Source organism: Cibotium barometz, chromosome 32, assembly GCF_041138505.1.
Source record: "Cibotium barometz isolate CiBa-2024 chromosome 32, ASM4113850v1, whole genome shotgun sequence".
In the NCBI taxonomy this organism is placed as follows: Eukaryota; Viridiplantae; Streptophyta; class Polypodiopsida; order Cyatheales; family Cibotiaceae; genus Cibotium; species Cibotium barometz.
The window spans coordinates 38,978,685-38,997,112 of NC_141077.1; the positions used below are offsets into that span (position 1 = coordinate 38,978,685).

General features: G+C 44.4%; 1 protein-coding gene across 2 annotated transcripts in view; it reads right to left on the reverse strand.

Moving 5' to 3' along the window:
• LOC147620180 (uncharacterized) overlaps window positions 1–18,428 on the reverse strand; it is a 41,765-nt gene that overhangs the window by 11,445 nt on the left and 11,892 nt on the right. The window contains exons 2-3 of one of the 2 annotated variants that reach the window (XM_086772376.1): window positions 14,468–14,587; window positions 11,888–11,969 (exon numbers count right to left, since the gene is read on the reverse strand). Coding sequence is in view for 1 of the 2 variants with exons in the window: in XM_086772375.1 (XP_086628501.1) it covers window positions 11,888–11,969 (82 nt within the window). In the remaining variant the exon portion in view is untranslated. The remainder of the gene's footprint in view (window positions 1–11,887; window positions 11,970–14,467; window positions 14,588–18,428) is intronic. The other variant, XM_086772375.1, reaches the window with a different exon arrangement.

An 18,428-nucleotide genomic window follows, 5' to 3' on the forward strand; every position in this document is an offset into this window, starting at 1 on the left:
AGAAAAAATCAGCATGTACATGATAATATACAAGGCCATATCAAGGCTGAAAATGGCCTCATCCAATGCCCATCAAGTGTCTGCAATGAGCAAACCGCTCCGAAGGCAAACTCTTCGTCAACAGATCAGCCGGGTTGTCATCCGTGTGAATCTTAACAAGCTGAATTTGCTTGTTCTCTATCACCTCTCTGATGAAGTGATACTTCACATCCACATGCTTCGTCTTTGCATGAAAGACAGGGTTCTTTGCCAACTGAATGGCACTCTGACTGTCACAATGCAACAATGGAATATCCCCTGTATAGCCCAAATCAACCACTAACCGAGATAGCCATAATGCCTCCTTGCAAGCCTCTGTGGCTGCAATATACTCGGCCTCTGTAGTAGATAAGGCAGTGCACTTCTGCATCCTGGATATCCATGACACAGCACCTCCTGTGAATGTAAATACATAACCGGTAGTAGACTTCCGGTTATCTGGATGACCGGCATAATCCGAATCCGTGTAACCATGCACTAATGCATCCTGTTTGCCAAAGCAAATGCACATATCCTGTGTGCCCTTCAGGTATCTCATGACACCTTTCACTGCTTCCCAATGCTTCTTGCCAGGGTTGGCCATGTATCTAGAAACCACTCCCACTGCAAATGCAATGTCCGGCCTAGTAGCAACCATGGCATACATGAGACTGCCACAAGCTGAAGCATACGGAATCTTGGCCATATCAGCCCTGTCTCTATCTGACTGTGGGCTGTCCATAGCACTGAGTTTCACATATGGAGGCAAAGGAGTACTAGCTTTCTTCCCCCCGTCCATATTGAACCTCTGCAAGACTTTGCCAATGTATTCCTTCTGAGACAAATACAACACATGCTGATTTCTGTCCCGAAGTATCCGCATACCCCAATGTGATTAGCATCACCCAAATCCTTCATATCAAAGGTTTGATGCAGCCTCTGCTTCAAAGCATCCATCTCTTTACGAGATTTCCCAGCAATCAACATATCATCAACATACAAAATGAGAATCAATAGACTGCCATCCAAAGCTTTCTTGGTGTACAAGCAGTGATCTATGTCACTTCTCCTGAATTTCTGTGATTTCATGAATGTATCAAATTTATGATACCATTCTCTTGGTGCCTGTTTGAGCCCATAAAGACTCTTTTTCAGCTTGCATACAAGCTTCTCCTTTCCACTTACTGCATAACCCTCTGGCTGCTGCATATATATCTCCTCATGGAGATCACCGTGAAGAAAAGCAGTCTTCACATCCATCTGAATCAAGTCCAGATCATCATGCGCAACCAAAGCCAACACAGCTCTAAGTGTGGTCATTTTGACCACTGGAGAGAAGATCTCATCAAAGTCCACACCATATTCCTGCTTAAAGCCCTTAGCCACTAACCTGGCTTTGTATCTTGGCTTTGCATCTGGTGCAACTTTGAGCCTGTAAACCCACTTGCATGGCAAAACCTTCTTGCCTGCAGGCAAAGGCACCAACTTCCAAGTTCCATTTTTGTGCAGAGAATCCATCTCTGACTTCATGGCACGCTCCCAAAGAGCCTTGTCTGCCCTCTGTAAAGCCTCTTTATAACATGAGGGCTCCCCACAGTCAGTAAGCATCAAGTAGTCAACCCCTGGAACAAACCTGTCAGGGGCTCTGGAGGGTCTAGTGGACCTCCGTACCCAATGACCATCATTTTCAGGTTGCTGTCCAGCCTGCATATCACCCATTGGTGGCTCCTGTTCCATGCCATAAGGCTGAAAAATCATGCCCGGTATCTCCTCTAACTGTGGTATATCCATAGGGATATCTTCTGCCATATCTGGCTGTCCATTTGGACCATTTTCAGCACCATTTAAGGGCTGGTTTTCCTGCTGTAATGGCTGATTTACAGCCCTTTGTTGTTGTCCATGATGTCCATCATCATCAAAGATGACTCTGCCAGGCTCCTGTTGCCTTGCAGGCTCCTTATACATGCATGTTTCATCAAAAATGACATCATTGCTGCGTATGATCTTTCTATTTGTGGGATCCCAAAATCTATACCCCATTTCACCTCTGTCACCATATCCTAGGAATATGCATTTATGAGACTTAGGATCAAGTTTGGTGCGCATTTCCCTGCGTATGTGCACGTACGCAACGCAACCAAACACTCTCAAGTGCTTGTATGACGGAGGCTTCCCTGTCCATACTTCTTCTGGCACTTTCCCACCAAGCCTCGTGTTAGGTGACCTGTTTATAAGGTGAACGGCTGTCATAACAGCTTCAGCCCAAAAACCATGAGGTAATGCAGCATGTGACAACATAGAACGGACCTTCTCCTGTATGGTCCTGTTCATCCTCTCTGCTGTCCCGTTTTGTGGAGGATCATAAGGAGTAGAGAGCTCCCTCTTGATGCCTTTAGCATCACAAAAGTCCTGAAACTGTTTGGACGTATACTCTCCACCATTGTCGGAACGCAAAGCTTTCAGTGTTTTGCCAGTTTGATTCTCAACAAGAGCAACAAACTTCTCAAACACTGAGAATGTATCACTCTTCAAACGAAGAGGATAAACCCACACCTTGCGTGTGGCATCATCAATAAAAGACACAAAATATTTTGCCCCTCCCAAAGAAAGCTGAGGCATCTCACATACATCTGTATGCACAAGCTCTAACTGAGCATCTTTCTGTCCAAGAGCTTTCTTGTGGGGGCACTGTAGTTGCCTACCATATATACAATGCTCACAAAATTGAAAACTTGAAAACTTTAGAAAAGGCAAGTAACCCAAACGAGACAATTGCTCTATTCCCTTGACACTCATGTGTCCCAACCGGCTATGCCACATAGAAATTTCCGGCAGATCGGTTGCATTTACATTAGCATGGTGACAAACACCTGCATGCATGAAATAAAGAGTGTCCACCTTAGAGCCTCTGGCAACAACCAGTGAGCCCTTACTAATCTTCCACTTTCCACTACCAAATGTGGTAACATAATCAGCATCATCAAGCTGTCCAGTAGAAAGCAGATTCTTCTTGATCTCAGGCACATGCCTGACATCATGGAGCATAAGCTGTGAGCCATCTGAAAATACAAGCCTCACATCACCTCTGCCAAGAATCTTGCATGCATGGTTATCACCCAAATAAACCACTCCTTCATTGCCAGCAGTATACCTGACAAACAAGTCTCTGCAACCTGTGACATGAAAGGAGGCACCTGAATCAATGATCCATGAGTGCATACCATGACCACCTGTAAGAAGTGAATGGGCATCAAGTGAAGAAGTAAATAGGACCTCATCCTCACTGCCACCTGCATGTGACACATTGATTTCTTCAATCTTGACTCCACTTTTGTCCTTTGGCTTTACATCTTTGGCTTCATCTTTCTCTTTGTCTTTGCCTTTTCCCTTTTCCTTTTGATCATTTTTCCATTTGTAGCATTGCTTTTTAATGTGTCCCTTCTTGCCACAATAATGGCATTCCAAATCCTTTTTGGAGCGAGACTTGCTCCTTCCCCTTTCTTGGCTTTTTCCCCTTTGCTGGGATCTCCCACGTGCATTCATTGCATTGGACTTTCCAACAGAGTTGTTTTTCCTGTTCATCTCTTCTTGAAGAAGAGCACCCTCAACATCTGCATATGACAGCATAGCATGCGAATTGCTAGTGGCTGTCCTGAATGTGTCCCAACTCTCTGGCAAAGTGCATAACAAAAAAGTGGCTTTGAACTCATCGTCCATTGCCAATTTTTGATTAATGACCTGGCTGACAATGCCATTAAACTCATTTAAATGGGCTGTCATAGACGCCCCTTCCTTCATCTGAAGACCTATGAGTTTCTTCAACCAATACACTTTGCTTGAGGCACTTTGTTGGGCATACAAGTCCTGCAATCTCTGCCACATTCCCCAAGCTGTCTTCTCTTCACGAATGCTGAAAAGTAATGAGTCTGACACAGACAACATGATAGTAGATCTTGCCAGCTCATCCATATCTTCCCACTCTTCAGCTGTAAGAGAAGCGGGCATCACACCCCTTTCTTTGATAGGCTTGTGCTGCTTTTTCTGAAGCAACACATTGTAGCACTGGGTTTGCCAAATATCATAATTATGTGAGCCTTCCAGCTTCTTGATGTGAAGCAATGAAGAGCTCTCACCTGTGGTTGCCATAGCAAAATGCAACCTGTCAATGCCTGACTCCCTGCAAATGTGCAAACACTGCACCCAAAGCACACAAAGTGCTCACAAATGTTCTCCCAAGCTTTATCTCCCACTGCGGAAGCAAGAATGCAACTTTTCTCCCACTTTTTGTGATGAAAAACACCAAAATCTGGTTGCTGCAGATTTTGGACAGCACCTTAAATGTGCTCTTTTGCCCTTCCAAAGTACTGTACAGCAGTACCAAGTGCTCACCAATGATGTACCAAACCTGTACCGGCAATTTCAGCAGCTGAATTTGAACCTTTTGATCACTCAAAACAGTGTACAGCCATGCCAAAACATGTACAAATCTGTACCAAATCTGTACCAGCAGGTACAGTAGCAATAAATGCTCTCCTGGCTGTCCAAATGAGTGAAAATCAGACTTTTACAGTCCTGTATACTGCATACAACAGTTCCGAACAGAAATTGGGCAAAAGCCCCTTGACTGCAAGCTGATTTCTGAGGATTCAAGGCATAAATGTCTTGCCTGCTGCTTTGCCAAGCTCAACAAGCATACAAACTTGAAAAGCCCCTTGATTTGAGATCAATTTCTGATCATGCATGGTACATTGACGCACATGAAGGCATCCAGAGTGTTCACGATGCTTCCCCCTGGCCACATATACATCAAATACATGAAAGCCCCTTGATTTACAGGCACATTGAGTGCTTGTAAGGCATCAACACATTATCCACAGCATCAAATGCGATTGCCTGCATGCAAATCAACCAAATCGGCACAAAAGCCCCTTGATTTGCACTGCAATTTGCTGCAATTTTGCCCAAATGTGCGATTTTTCACATCATACAGCATGTATGAGTGCTTAATTGCACAATTACATCAAAAGCCCCAAATTTCGACATCCAATTTCCTGCAAATTGATCCTGATTTGACCAATTTCCTGCAAATTGATCCTGATTGTGACCAATGTCACCCAATTTTGCCAATTTTGCTCAAAAATTGAGCAATTCGGCGCCTGTATTCGCTCAATTAATGATTGCACCTGCTCAATTGCAAATCCCCAAAAAAAAATTGAGGCAAATACCTTGATTTCTGAATTTTGTTGCAGGAAACTGATGCAGAAAGGGGGAGGCAAAACTGATTCTGCTTGTGTTGATGGAGTTGGCTGCGCTGCAGATTTAGATCACCAGCTGAATGCACGGCGTTCTTCTATGCTCGCCTGCCTACCAGCTGCCACGCTCAGATGCAGAAGTGGCTGCCCCAGCCACGCTACAGCCAGGCCTGAGTATGGTCGTGTGCTGCCTCAGCCAGGCCTTGCTGCGAATGTTGATGCCACAACACATCTCACGCTTCGCCTCTTACGCTGAAGGGCCAGCAATCCTATGTGCCTTCTACGCCCAGCGCCAACACCTTCGCCAAGCGCTGGTGCCTTCGCTCGCTATTGGACCAGCCGACGCTACACGCCTTGTGTCAAGTCGTCCGACTACGCTCACGTATTGCTGCCTTCGCCGCTTGCGCTACACGCGTTGTGTGTTCGCCCGACTACGCTCCGCCTGGCTGCTGTTCGCTTCACTCGCCTAGCGCCTATACGCCCAGCGCTTATGCGCTTTGCCTTGCGACCAGTTGATGTAGGCGCCTGACATCTCCAGTTACCTTGCGACCAGTTGATGTAGGCGCTTTGCCTTGCGACCAGTTGAGAAACGAGCACCTGGCAGAAGCGTTTGCTTTGCTGCTGCCTTCGTTCACGCCCAGCACTCAGCTAACAGAGGTTTCTTTGCTCGATCAAACAGAGAGGACGGGTCTGCTCCAGCTCCAGCTCTGATACCAGTTGATGGGGAGAAACCTGAATTAGGGTTAGAGTTCATTCATGGGAGACATACACAGAGAAGCAAGGGAGAGAGAGAGAGTGAGAGTTGTGGGGATAAGTCAACTCATGAAAAGCATGAGTGTGTGACTCCCCTATCACACATGTATATTGCACTAGTACACATAGTGCACTTAGTACATTAAAAGTACTAAGTGTACTATGTACTATAACTTATGGGCTTGTACACACTATAAGGGTGGGCATAACGCCTTTACCCCAACAAGTAATGTGTGGGACATACAAGCATTGCGTGGGAAAACCAATGGCGGCATACTATTACACATCACCGCTTATATTAATAAGTCTGAGCGGGTAACCTTCGTAGGTGACGGTTGTAGGCCAAAGACCCAGCGATGTGTAGCATGGGAGTACCAGCCGGGGGGGACAGGGGGCACGTGAGTATGGTGTGTGACCGGTAAGGTACACACTGGACACCTAGGGTCACTGGTTGTCATGTGCACACACATGTACATGCTAATCTTAGGGCTAAACCTGGAGGCAACATGATAAAGACTCACTAGAGACATAGAATTGGAGCATTGGTTGCTATTTTGGCAAGGAGAGTGGACAAATAGAGGACATGGGTGCTGTCGGCCAGTACACAGAAGTGGAGGATCCAATCAGCTGCAGCATATATTTATGTCCAGGAGCTGGCCGATCAGCAGTTGGCCAGTTCACATGGTCACTTTCAGGCCTATAAATAGGCATAATTGCTCATCGTTTTGATCATTCAGCCCCTTGTTGGCTGGGTCATAGAGCTAGGAGTTTGTTTAGGTATTTTACTACCTTTTCAAGGCAGCCCATGGCTGCAAGGAATTATGTACCTTTTTGTACCATATGAAATATTGAATTTCCAGCTCTCTCTCTCTCTCTCTACTCTCCCTTATATATGCATTTTGCATCAGCATGTTCTAGATGGAGTTTAGGGCTGAAAGAAGACTCTCACAGCTTCCGCATGTAACATTGGTATCAGAGCATCAGGCTCAGCAAGGCTAAACACTGATTCAGTCCTATATGAAGGTGTACGGATCCAAGGTATAGGAAAGTGCACAAGTACGAGACCCAAGGCAAGGAACACAAGACCGGGAAGAACTCCCAGGAGGGTGGGTGGTGGTGGTCCACAAAGCCCAAAGGGGATGGCAGTCCTGTAAGCCAGGAAAGGCTTTCGGGCAACGGTTCCAAGGGAGGATGATCCTCCAAGGAGTGGAGTGAGAGTGCCAGATTCATTTCTCATGAATGAAGACCAAGACTGTGTTCAGAGACAGGGCAGGAACGGAATGGGGACTGGATGGAACAGAGGCATAGATCTTATTCAGAGTTAGAGTGGATTTGGGACCGGATTGGGCATTCAATGAAAAGGTTGCCAGAGCTGGAAGGATGACAGAAGGACTTCGGAAATGGAATGAAATGATGACAGTCATCCAAGAAGCAGATTGGAATCCCGTCATCAAGTTTAGCAGAGGGGGATGTCATGTACACACAAATGTACATGCAAATCTCAGGGCTAATGGAGGCAATGTGATAAAGACTCACTAGAGACACAGAATTGGAGCATTGGTTGGCTGTTTTGGCAAGGAGAGTGGACAAATAGAGGACATGGGTGCTATCGGCCAGTACACAGAAGTGGAGGATCCAGTTGGCTGGAGCATATGATTATTTACGTCCAGCAGCTAGCCGACCAGCAATCAGCCAGTTCACATGGTCACTTTCAGGCCTATAAATAGGCATAATTGCTCATCGTTTTGATCATTCAGCCCCTTGTTGGCTGGGTCATAGAGCTAGGAGTTTGTTTAGGTATTTTACTACCTTTTCAAGGCAGCCCATGGCTGCAAGGAATTATGTACCTTTTTTTACCATATGAAATATTGAATTTCCAGCTCTCTCTCTCTCTCTCTACTCTCCCTTATATATGCATTTTGCATCAGCATGTTCTAGATGGAGTTTAGGGCTGAAAGAAGACTCTCACAGCTTCCGCATGTAACATTGGTATCAGAGCATCAAGCTCAGCAAGGCTAAACACTGATTCAGTCCTATATGAAGCTGTACGGATCCAAGGTATAGGAAAGTGCACAAGTACGAGACCCAAGGCAAGGAACACAAGACCGGGAAGAACTCCCAGGAGGGTGGGTGGTGGTGGTCCACAAAGCCCAAAGGGGATGGCAGTCCTGTAAGCCAGGAAAGGCTTTCGGGCAACGGTTCCAAGGGAGGATGATCCTCCAAGGAGTGGAGTGAGAGTGCCAGATTCATTTCTCATGAATGAAGACCAAGACAGTGTTCAGAGACAGGGCAGGAACGGAATGGGGACTGGATGGAACAGAGGCATAGATCTTATTCAGAGTTAGAGTGGATTTGGGACCGGATTGGGCATTCAATGAAAAGGTTGCCAGAGCTGGAAGGATGACAGAAGGACTTCGGAAATGGAATGGAATGATGACAGTCATCCAAGAAGCAGATTGGAATCCCGTCATCAAGTTTAGCAGAGGGGGATGTCATGTACACACAAATGTACATGCAAATCTCAGGGCTAATGGAGGCAATGTGATAAAGACTCACTAGAGACACAGAATTGGAGCATTGGTTGCTGTTTTGGCAAGGAGAGTGGACAAATAGAGGACATGGGTGCTGTCGGCCAGTACACAGAAGTGGAGGATCCAATTGGCTGGAGCATATGATTATTTATGTCCAGGAGCTAGCCGACCAGCAATCAGCCAGTTCACATGGTCACTTTCAGGCCTATAAATAGGCATAATTGCTCATCGTTTTGATCATTCAGCCCCTTGTTGGCTGGGTCATAGAGCTAGGAGTTTGTTTAGGTATTTTACTACCTTTTCAAGGTAACCCATGGCTGCAACGAATTATGTACCTTTTTGTACCATATGAAATACTGAATTTCCAGCTCTCTCTCTCTCTCTCTCTACTCTCCCTTATGTATGCGTTTTGCATCAGCATGTTCTAGACAGTGTTTAGGGCTGAAAGTAGACTCTCAGAGCTTCCGCATGTAACATTGGTATCAAAGCATCTGGCTCAGCAAGGCTAAACACTGATTCAGTCCTATATGAAGGTGTACGGATCCAAGGTACAAGAAAGTGCACAAGTACGAGACCCAAGGCAAGGAACACAAGACCGGGAAGAACTCCCAGGAGGGTGGGTGGTGGTGGTCCACAAAGCCCAAAGGGGATGGCAGTCCTGTAATCCAGGAAAGGCTTTCGGGCAACGGTTCCAAGGGAGGATGATCCTCCAAGGAGTGGAGTGAGAGTGCCAGATTCATTTCTCATGAATGAAGACCAAGACAGTGTTCAGAGACAGGGCAGGAACGGAATGGGGACTGGATGGAACAGAGGCATAGATCTTATTCAGAGTTAGAGTGGATTTGGGACCGGATTGGGCATTCAATGAAAAGGTTGCCAGAGCTGGAAGGATGACAGAAGGACTTCGGAAATGGAATGGAATGATGACAGTCATCCAAGAAGCAGATTGGAATCCCGTCATCAAGTTTAGCAGAGGGGGATGTCATGTACACACAAATGTACATGCAAATCTCAGGGCTAATGGAGGCAATGTGATAAAGACTCACTAGAGACACAGAATTGGAGCATTGGTTGCTGTTTTGGCAAGGAGAGTGGACAAATAGAGGACATGGGTGCTGTCGGCCAGTACACAGAAGTGGAGGATCCAATTGGCTGGAGCATATGATTATTTATGTCCAGGAGCTAGCCGACCAGCAATCAGCCAGTTCACATGGTCACTTTCAGGCCTATAAATAGGCATAATTGCTCATCGTTTTGATCATTCAGCCCCTTGTTGGCTGGGTCATAGAGCTAGGAGTTTGTTTAGGTATTTTACTACCTTTTCAAGGTAACCCATGGCTGCAACGAATTATGTACCTTTTTGTACCATATGAAATACTGAATTTCCAGCTCTCTCTCTCTCTCTCTCTACTCTCCCTTATGTATGCGTTTTGCATCAGCATGTTCTAGACAGTGTTTAGGGCTGAAAGTAGACTCTCAAAGCTTCCGCATGTAACACTGGTATATATAATGGTTGGGTGGTTAAACATGGTATGCCAAGCTAGGTTTATTTTAGCTTCATCTTCTCTCACACATTTTTTGCATGCGGCTAGATTCAGAGTGCTAGAGGTCCTTGCATGAAGGCTTGACATTGTACACCTGACCTTGGACGCTTAGAGTGGAACCCTGGCTGACTCATCCCAGACTAGGGCTCCAATTTCCACTCCAGGTCTTACACCTGTTGTACAAATATGTCCACGTCGCATCCAAGTGTGGGATGCATGTGACATTGAGGTTCGTTTTCACTTTGTTTGTGAGCTCGTCGCTAATAGCATCATTTCTCTGGAGTATTGTCCTTCTTAGAACAACCTAGCTGATCTCTTCAACAAACCTCTTCCTCAAGATACTATTGATCAGCTCCTTACCGTATGGGAGTCGAACCACCGTGCTGGAGCTGAGAGGAGGTGTTGAAACAATCATCTCCGACCCCGTTTGATCCCTTTTATGCCCCCTTTTATTCAGCATATTTATCAAATATTTTTGGGTATTTTTCCCACTTTTCATCAGGCATTTTTCCTAGTCGTGGACTTTGTCCTCAGTCACGGGTTTTTATGCTAGCCGACCAACCCCTTCATGATGTATATAAGAGGCATATTTGGCTCAACCCTCCTTTACCCCACATTTGAATCTTTTTCCAATGGAGTTATCCCTAGATTTACCTGCTCGATGACCAACGAATCGTCCAATTGATCTACTTTCTAGCAATTTGCCACCGGCTCGTGCTCCATATCGACTATCTTTTACTTAACCACAAGAAATTCAACATCAATTAACGAAGCTCTTGAACAAAGGTCATATTCGTCCCAGTAAGAGTCCCTTCGGTGCACCAATTCTACTCATGAAAAAGAAGGATAAGTCAATACCATTTTGCCACCAGCCTCGACATTTCCACATATGAGAGGGGTCTGGTGGACTCCATGACCTCTAAATATTTGGAAAGTACAAGCTTTGGGAATGGGAGATAATCCCGGAATACAAAGGATCACACTCCTCAAATTTAGGAGAGTTGCAATTTTTGACCTGACCCCCGATGGAAATTCTGTTCGCATCATTACGTCTAGGATTGAGCAAATACCAAGAGTTTCCAAAGTACCTATGACAAATGGACCGACTGAATGGAGGGTTATACCAGCTGATCGGAGGGCTGTACCAGCTGATTTGAGGGTTGTACCTGCTGTACCAACCCATGTACTTGCTGAACCGGTTGAATGGAGGGCTATACCGGCTGAATGGAGAGCTGTATCTGCTCTTCCAGGGTTTTTTTTTTTTTCCCTTTATTTTGGGGCGGAGGAGGGGAAGGTGGAGCCCAGCCAACCTCAATCACCTACAAATCGCGCACACACCAGCTACAGCCACAGTGTTGACAAGGCAACAAAACTAATTAAATGAACTTCTATTCTTATTTTGTATGCCATTTTGACCTATTGTACATGTGAATTTATCTCCAACTCAACAACACACTCGATATTTTACACCTAGACATTAATCTATTTCCTCCTCTAAGAGGAAAATACAGTAAATCACATAGAGCACATCAGCAACAGCTATTGGGCTGACAGCCAAAACACACCCGGATTCTACATAGAACTGAAAGCACATGTATGGATTACATCTCCCACGTGTGGACAGGGCCCAAAAACAAAAAAAGAGAGGAAGGCTCAATAATGAGCAAGGACGTCATTTGGTCAAAAAAACAAAAACCAACACCAAAAGCATGCACGATAGCTTGACACAAAATTGGAGTGGTAAAGCATATGAGCAAGAGCATTAATGATTAGTGTTAAAAGTACTCACATATCTATCGCTTTTTGCGTGAGATTGTCGTAGAAAGAAGCGGTGGCAAAACAATATCGCTGTAGCTATTGTGACTTGTGGCCTGAAAAAAAAAAACAATTGAATGTTACGAGCCAAAACGTCTCTCTCTCTCTCTCTCCCTCTCCCTCTCCCTCTCCCTCTCTCTCTCTCTCCCTTATATTGTTTGTATATGGGCTCCACTGATGCATGATGATTCACAGTTGTATCCAAACACATGCACACTTTTTCTTTTCTTTCTTTTCTTCCGATGACCGGAAGAACACAGTTGTATTATTTTTTGTCTCATAGGCCGACTTTGGCCTCTCGTAGACGTTTATATATCTTTCTTTCTTTCTCTCTCTCACGCAGAACATTACAGTTTGCCATTTTGTTCATTATAATGAAGATTCTGCTTTGCTTATCCTTTAATAAGGCTCAACCTTGAATCCCCATCAACTCTAAAGCTCGAGCCCTAGGAGTATGGCGGCACGTTGGAGTTAGAGAGCCAATTGGGAAAAGGAAGCCATGCACATGGTCAATAGCTTACAACTCCTGAATGCTTTCTCACAAATTACAAATGTTTCTCTTAAAGCTTTGGAAGGAGGAAGCACCTTAAGGAATAAGACCTTGGAAATCAACTTCTTCAACAAACGGTTTAAAGATCATTCTTGGAGTCACTATCTTCCCACACGAAGGCCAAGGAGTTCATTGCTCATCTCACCATATATGTGTTCGTGTTGGGATTGCGGAATGAGCACTTCATTGTTCCGACACCAAGCTCCTTCATCAGAGTTGGGATTATAGGGGCCATTGGAATTGGAAGAAGGGTTGCCACACTTAGGGATCCTTGAAGAGTCTTAGAAGAATCCGGAATGTCCTAGTTGAGGGTTGCCATACCCTTATAGAGGAACTCTTTGACATCTACACTGATAAACTCTTGGTGACGCCTACACTGACAATAAGTTTTTGTTCAAGATGTTTTCATACCTCATGTGTACTTGGAAATTTGGCTTCTAACGTCTAAGCTTAGAGCTTCTATTTGCAAGAACTCCTTATTAATACAATATTATCTAGGAAGGAAGAGAAGGAAGGGGGAGGGGCGGAGGGGTCCATTCCATCCCTAGAGTGGTGTATTTCATTTTCCGGATTTCATGTTATTGTGAATGGTGGTATGCTTAATCAGATTTTCTTAATCACCTTAATGGTAAATTGGTTCCAAGATTCCCACTGCGGGTTTCATTGGTATCAAAGTTGAGGCTTCCTTCCTACTATGTTGGAAGAATCATTACTATTAGTGCCGTTAACAACAATGGCCAGGCTGCCCTTCTACCCATAGAGACCAAGCTCTTCATCTACTCAAAGGCAAGGAGATTGCTCAAGATCAACACCCTGCTGCTGAAAACAAGGGGTTATGGCAAAGAGGAAAACAACTTGCCGCTCTTGAAGAGGAAAACAAGCAATTGAAGATCGACCAAGAAGATCTTGATGTGCTACAAGTGATGAAAGCTGAGTCCATGGGGCTGCTCTCCCCCCGGAGAAAGTTTGCATTTGAAGGACATGGGGAAGAGCTAGCAACAAAGCCAAAGGAATTGGCTCTTTCTTACTTGATTGCTAATGATGTAATGATCTTCGATGGAGATGGAAACCTCAAGTAAAAGAATCCCCAATGTCTTGCTCCTAAACCAAGAGAGGAAGGAAGACCCCTAGGTCTCATATGCGCCATGAAATAAGCCAACTTTGCTCACCCCAACCACATAGGAGAAAACGTGCCATCACACCATGGAGCCTCAAGTAGATTGGGAATCATTTGTTGTGATACCACCAAGCATGAGCGGCCCTTCTCTCGTTTTAAGAAGTAGAAGCTGAAGCATGCACCCTCTACCTTCAAGTTGCCCTCTTCTATTGTACAACCATCTAAAGAGAAGATGTCCCGTTACATTCCCCCTCTTATCATGAAGATACTCATGAAAGCCATGCTGAAATTCTTCATGTGAAGAGCAGAAAGATAGTACTCATACCTCGGACATTGATGGTTCGGAGGAGGGAGAGTCCAGAGAGGACTAGCTTCTAGGCTCCTAGAGGCTAGCATGTTGACTTTCATGTGACATTGCGTAAAGTGTCTCATGTGGCATTGCCACATGAGACACTTTACATTTACTTTTTTGATCTTTTTTTTAACATGGATTCATGTCATGTATCTAGATTTTACTATCTATTCACTACTTTGATCGACCATGTATGATGTATGGTGTATCATGTCGACAGAGTTGACATGGCTATTGAGTCTTGACATGGATTTATGTGACAGTTTTGAGTTGGTTTGAATGATGACTCATGTCTTTATGAATGATGAAATGTAATATGTATCTTATGTTTTGAAGTGTAATATGTATCTTATGTTTTGAAGTTTATGTTTTACTTGTTTTTTTATCATTACACTATGCTTTTAGGTAGCTTTTATAAGTTTTTTTAATATTTAAGAATTAATAAAAATATTGATTTTTCGAAACCTCGTGAATTCTTAGCCGAGGGACAAAACCTTTCAAAACAAAACCCCAAAAACCTCGAAACGAAAAGAACCTCGAAACATTTCTTGTGACTATGGTTCCTGTTGATCCACCGCTGTGTCCTTGTTGCCTTGCAGACTGTCACATGCACGGCCGTGCCATGACTAATCCTCTGCATGAACAACCTTAATCCCTGATCTAAGTCAACATTTAGAGTATCATTAGCAACATCACAAAATTAACATCACTAGCATCAGTATCAGATCATTAGCATCATCATCCACAACACATCATCATCATTATTGGCATCAACATCATCATCTTCAGTAACATAACCAACATGGGACCCTATTGGCAATAGTAGTAGCCAGTATGGGAACCTATGAAGCCTGTCGACAACAGCCAAGTGAAGGCCAACAAAAAAGGAGACAAAAGTGCAATATTGAAGTCAGGAAAACATCATTATTATTTGTCCAGTAGAGCTGGCCGACTAGCTTCCTTGCGTGCGCGCGCGCGCACACACACACACATTCATTCATTCATTCATTCAATTTATCATAGAAGTCATTCAGTGTTCATAATCAAGCTTAGGGCTATGGATATGTACAACAAGGCTTCCCCGCATGCAACATTAGTATCACAGCATTCAGGCTCTGTCACATGCACGCTCGTGCCATGGCCATAAGTCATAGGAAACGTCGTTTCAGTCCCTAGAAACGCGTTTCTCTGTTTCAGGACCCCATCCGTTTCCATGGCCGTTTATCATTTCCCAAGTGATATTGTCACAGGAAATAGCTGTTTCTGAAACTCGCGGCGGGTGCTCGGGGGACTAGGGCCTTTGACACACTTGTTGATACCATCAATGCATATTAAAACATTTAAACATGGCCACAGCCTTAACACATATCCATCATCACTTTGCATAAAACATAAAGCTGGACAAAACATCCACAAATGCTGAAAATGGAGCTTGCACGTGTGACACCGCATAGAGGCCGGAATGGGCCGACCCCCCCCCTTGGAGTATTTTATTACCCAAGGAGAATAATATCATGTACAAGCTTTGAGGGCCTTACTCTCCCCACAGGAGATGCCGGATTATCCCTATACAAATGCCATAACACAGCCCAACACGAGGCAACCAAGCCGGAACATAGGCTGTAGAAATGCTGAGCCAACAATATAATCCATATACCTCCATGTGGGTACTGATTCTTCCCCAAAAACCACGGGTCTTCATGCAATAAAGAGGGTACAGCAAGTACAACTCTCCATTCAGCCGGTACAGCAGGTACAATGGTTGGTACAATCGGTGCGGTGGCTGGTCCAGTAGGTACAGCAAGTACAACAAGTACAAAAGCTGGTACAGCCGATACAATGGGTGGTACAGCAAGTACAAGCCAGTACAAGGACTGGTATAGCAAGTACAGTGGCTGGTACAGCTGGTACGGTGGCAGGTACAGCAAGTACAGAAGCTGGTACAGCCGGTACAATGGGTGGTATAGCAAGTACAGAAGCTGGTACAGCCAGTACAAGGGCTGGTACAGCTTGTACAACAAGTACAAATGCTGGTACAACAAGTACAATGGCTAGAAATCATAATAAATGATTAAATACCCTTGCCTTCAGTATTTCTTCGCGATGGAAGCCTCCAAAACAGTCCCCAACAGCCGGTATTCTTCATGGGCAACCTTCAAGTGAGAGAGAAAGAGAGTAGCCATCATTAGGGCAACCTGTAACGGTGGTAGAGGCTAGTGTGGAGCAAGAGAGCCTCCATTAATGAAGAGAGAGGGCTCCAATTTATAGATTTGGGCCTCCCATGAGCTAAAATGGCAAGAGAAGGTTACGATGACAAGTGGAGGCCACACAATAGCTGAAATGACAAGTGTGAGGCCACTTGTCTCACTTTGATCCTTTTTCTAACAAGTGTCAGGCCACTTGTCTCACTTTGGTCCACTTTCTTGCCACATGTCCCAATCTAAGAGATGGGTCCTTCCATAATCTTTACCTCTAAAAATATCCCAACTGGTAGACATTCTGTCATAGGCACTTTGCCAACTCTTAGTATCTGCTCAATTCCAGATGTAATGACGCGAACAGAATTTCCATCGGAGTCGGGCCAAAAATAGCAACTCTCCTAAATTTTAGGAGTGTGGTCCTTTGTATTCTAGGATAATCCCCCATTCCCAAAGCTTGTACTTTCCAAATATTTAAACATCCTTGAGTCCACCAGATCCCTTTCAGACTGGGAAATGTCCAAGCTGGTGACATCCTCCCCAACTTCTTAAAAGTTGTCCGCAACTTTAAGCTTCAAGCCATATATTCAAGATATAATCATGTCCCATCGATTGGGCGAGACGAGACAGTCTCAAAAATCCAATATAACTGAAGAATCCATGTCCCAAAGAAATGGGCGAGACTAAATAAGTCTCCATAATACCAATATCAAAATCACGTCCCAAAATAAATGGGCGAGACTAAAACAGTCCCATAAGTCCAGATATCATAATCATGTCCCAAGTAAATGGGCGAGACAAAATAAGTCTCCTGCCAATAAGGCATCGGTCCACATGACCCTTGGCATAGACATAAGTCCCATGCCAACCAAGTATCATGTCCACTTTACCACTTGCACTCCATGTTGGTACTCTAACCACAGACCTTGGATGAGAGGTGGGCTTACAAGAGACACACAATGAGCCGGAACGGCCGACCCCTCCCTTGAGTAAATTGTATTACTATTAGAGAAATTCAAGCATCCATTGCCAAATCCTTCATGCCAATGCATATGAAATTCAGCATTTAGAAAACAATGGTATGACGATGTAGATCACCAAGGAGCTGCCTTGATGCCCGGCCCGACTTCAGTGCCCATATTCTCTACCATTGGCTCTGTTCTACCAAGCAAGGTAGCAACATCTTGAAGAGCACTTAGGACAAGAGAAATACTACACAGGGCGGCTAAACAAGGAGTCCTGAAAACAATCACTCGCAGGCATAGATAACCTGGTGTTCCATACGCATTTCTGCTACACATAGTTTATAGGCATTTCGGCCACCAACTCACACTACCCTCTCAAGTGCCGATGTTCCCTTCCATCTGCTCTCTATTGTTCCACCCACACATGGTAGAAACAATCTTCAAGAGAGCACGTAGGACAAGAGAACACTACACAAGGTATGTGAACCATGAGTTTCATAAGTCCAATGCATCCCAAATAAAGGGAGCCAAAAAGAATAATCCATCCCAATAAAAGGGAGCCATAAACATAATCCATAAACCTGATGATGGATCCAAATCCCTAGAAAAGAAGTCCAGGAATCCATAGACCTGTATACCATAACTCTTACCACATACTCCGTGCTATCCACACACCTTGGAGTAGAGGTGGACTTTATCCATAAAAGCATCATATCCATGAGATATCCAAAGATTTCTTCTCTATAAACTTGGACAGATTCGTCGATAGAAATTGCTTGTGAAGCCCAATATCTATATAAATCTCGTCCAAGAAAGAAATCTCCATGGATATAATCCATCCCAATAAAGGGAGCCATGAAAAGAATTCATCCCATTAAAGGGAGCCATAAACAATGTTTCCCTGAAACCATCTCAAGGCAAACAATAACACCTTTCTCCTTGCATAGCTATACAAGGGTTAGTGAACATCAAAAACACTTCATAGCAAAAGCACTAACTTTGCAAACTCAAAGTATACTTAGGTTTTCTTTGCCAGGTTGGTCATGAAGCCAAAAGAATTATCTCATCACCATATCCTTAAGATATCCTGAGATATATCTCCATATAGCTTGCCTGTAAGCTTGATAATATAATCCACAATATCCATATGGAAAGAGTGCTAAATGTGTGCACATAAAGCCAACTTCACACTTCCACGATAAAATTCTGTGAATTCATAAATCCTTAGATCAACAAGCTGTCTACTGCTCATGCTCTTGCTTCATAAGCTATGAAGCGACTGGCCATGCTTAACAGCAATGATGTTAAGTGTGGTCCCCACTTGAGATCTTTT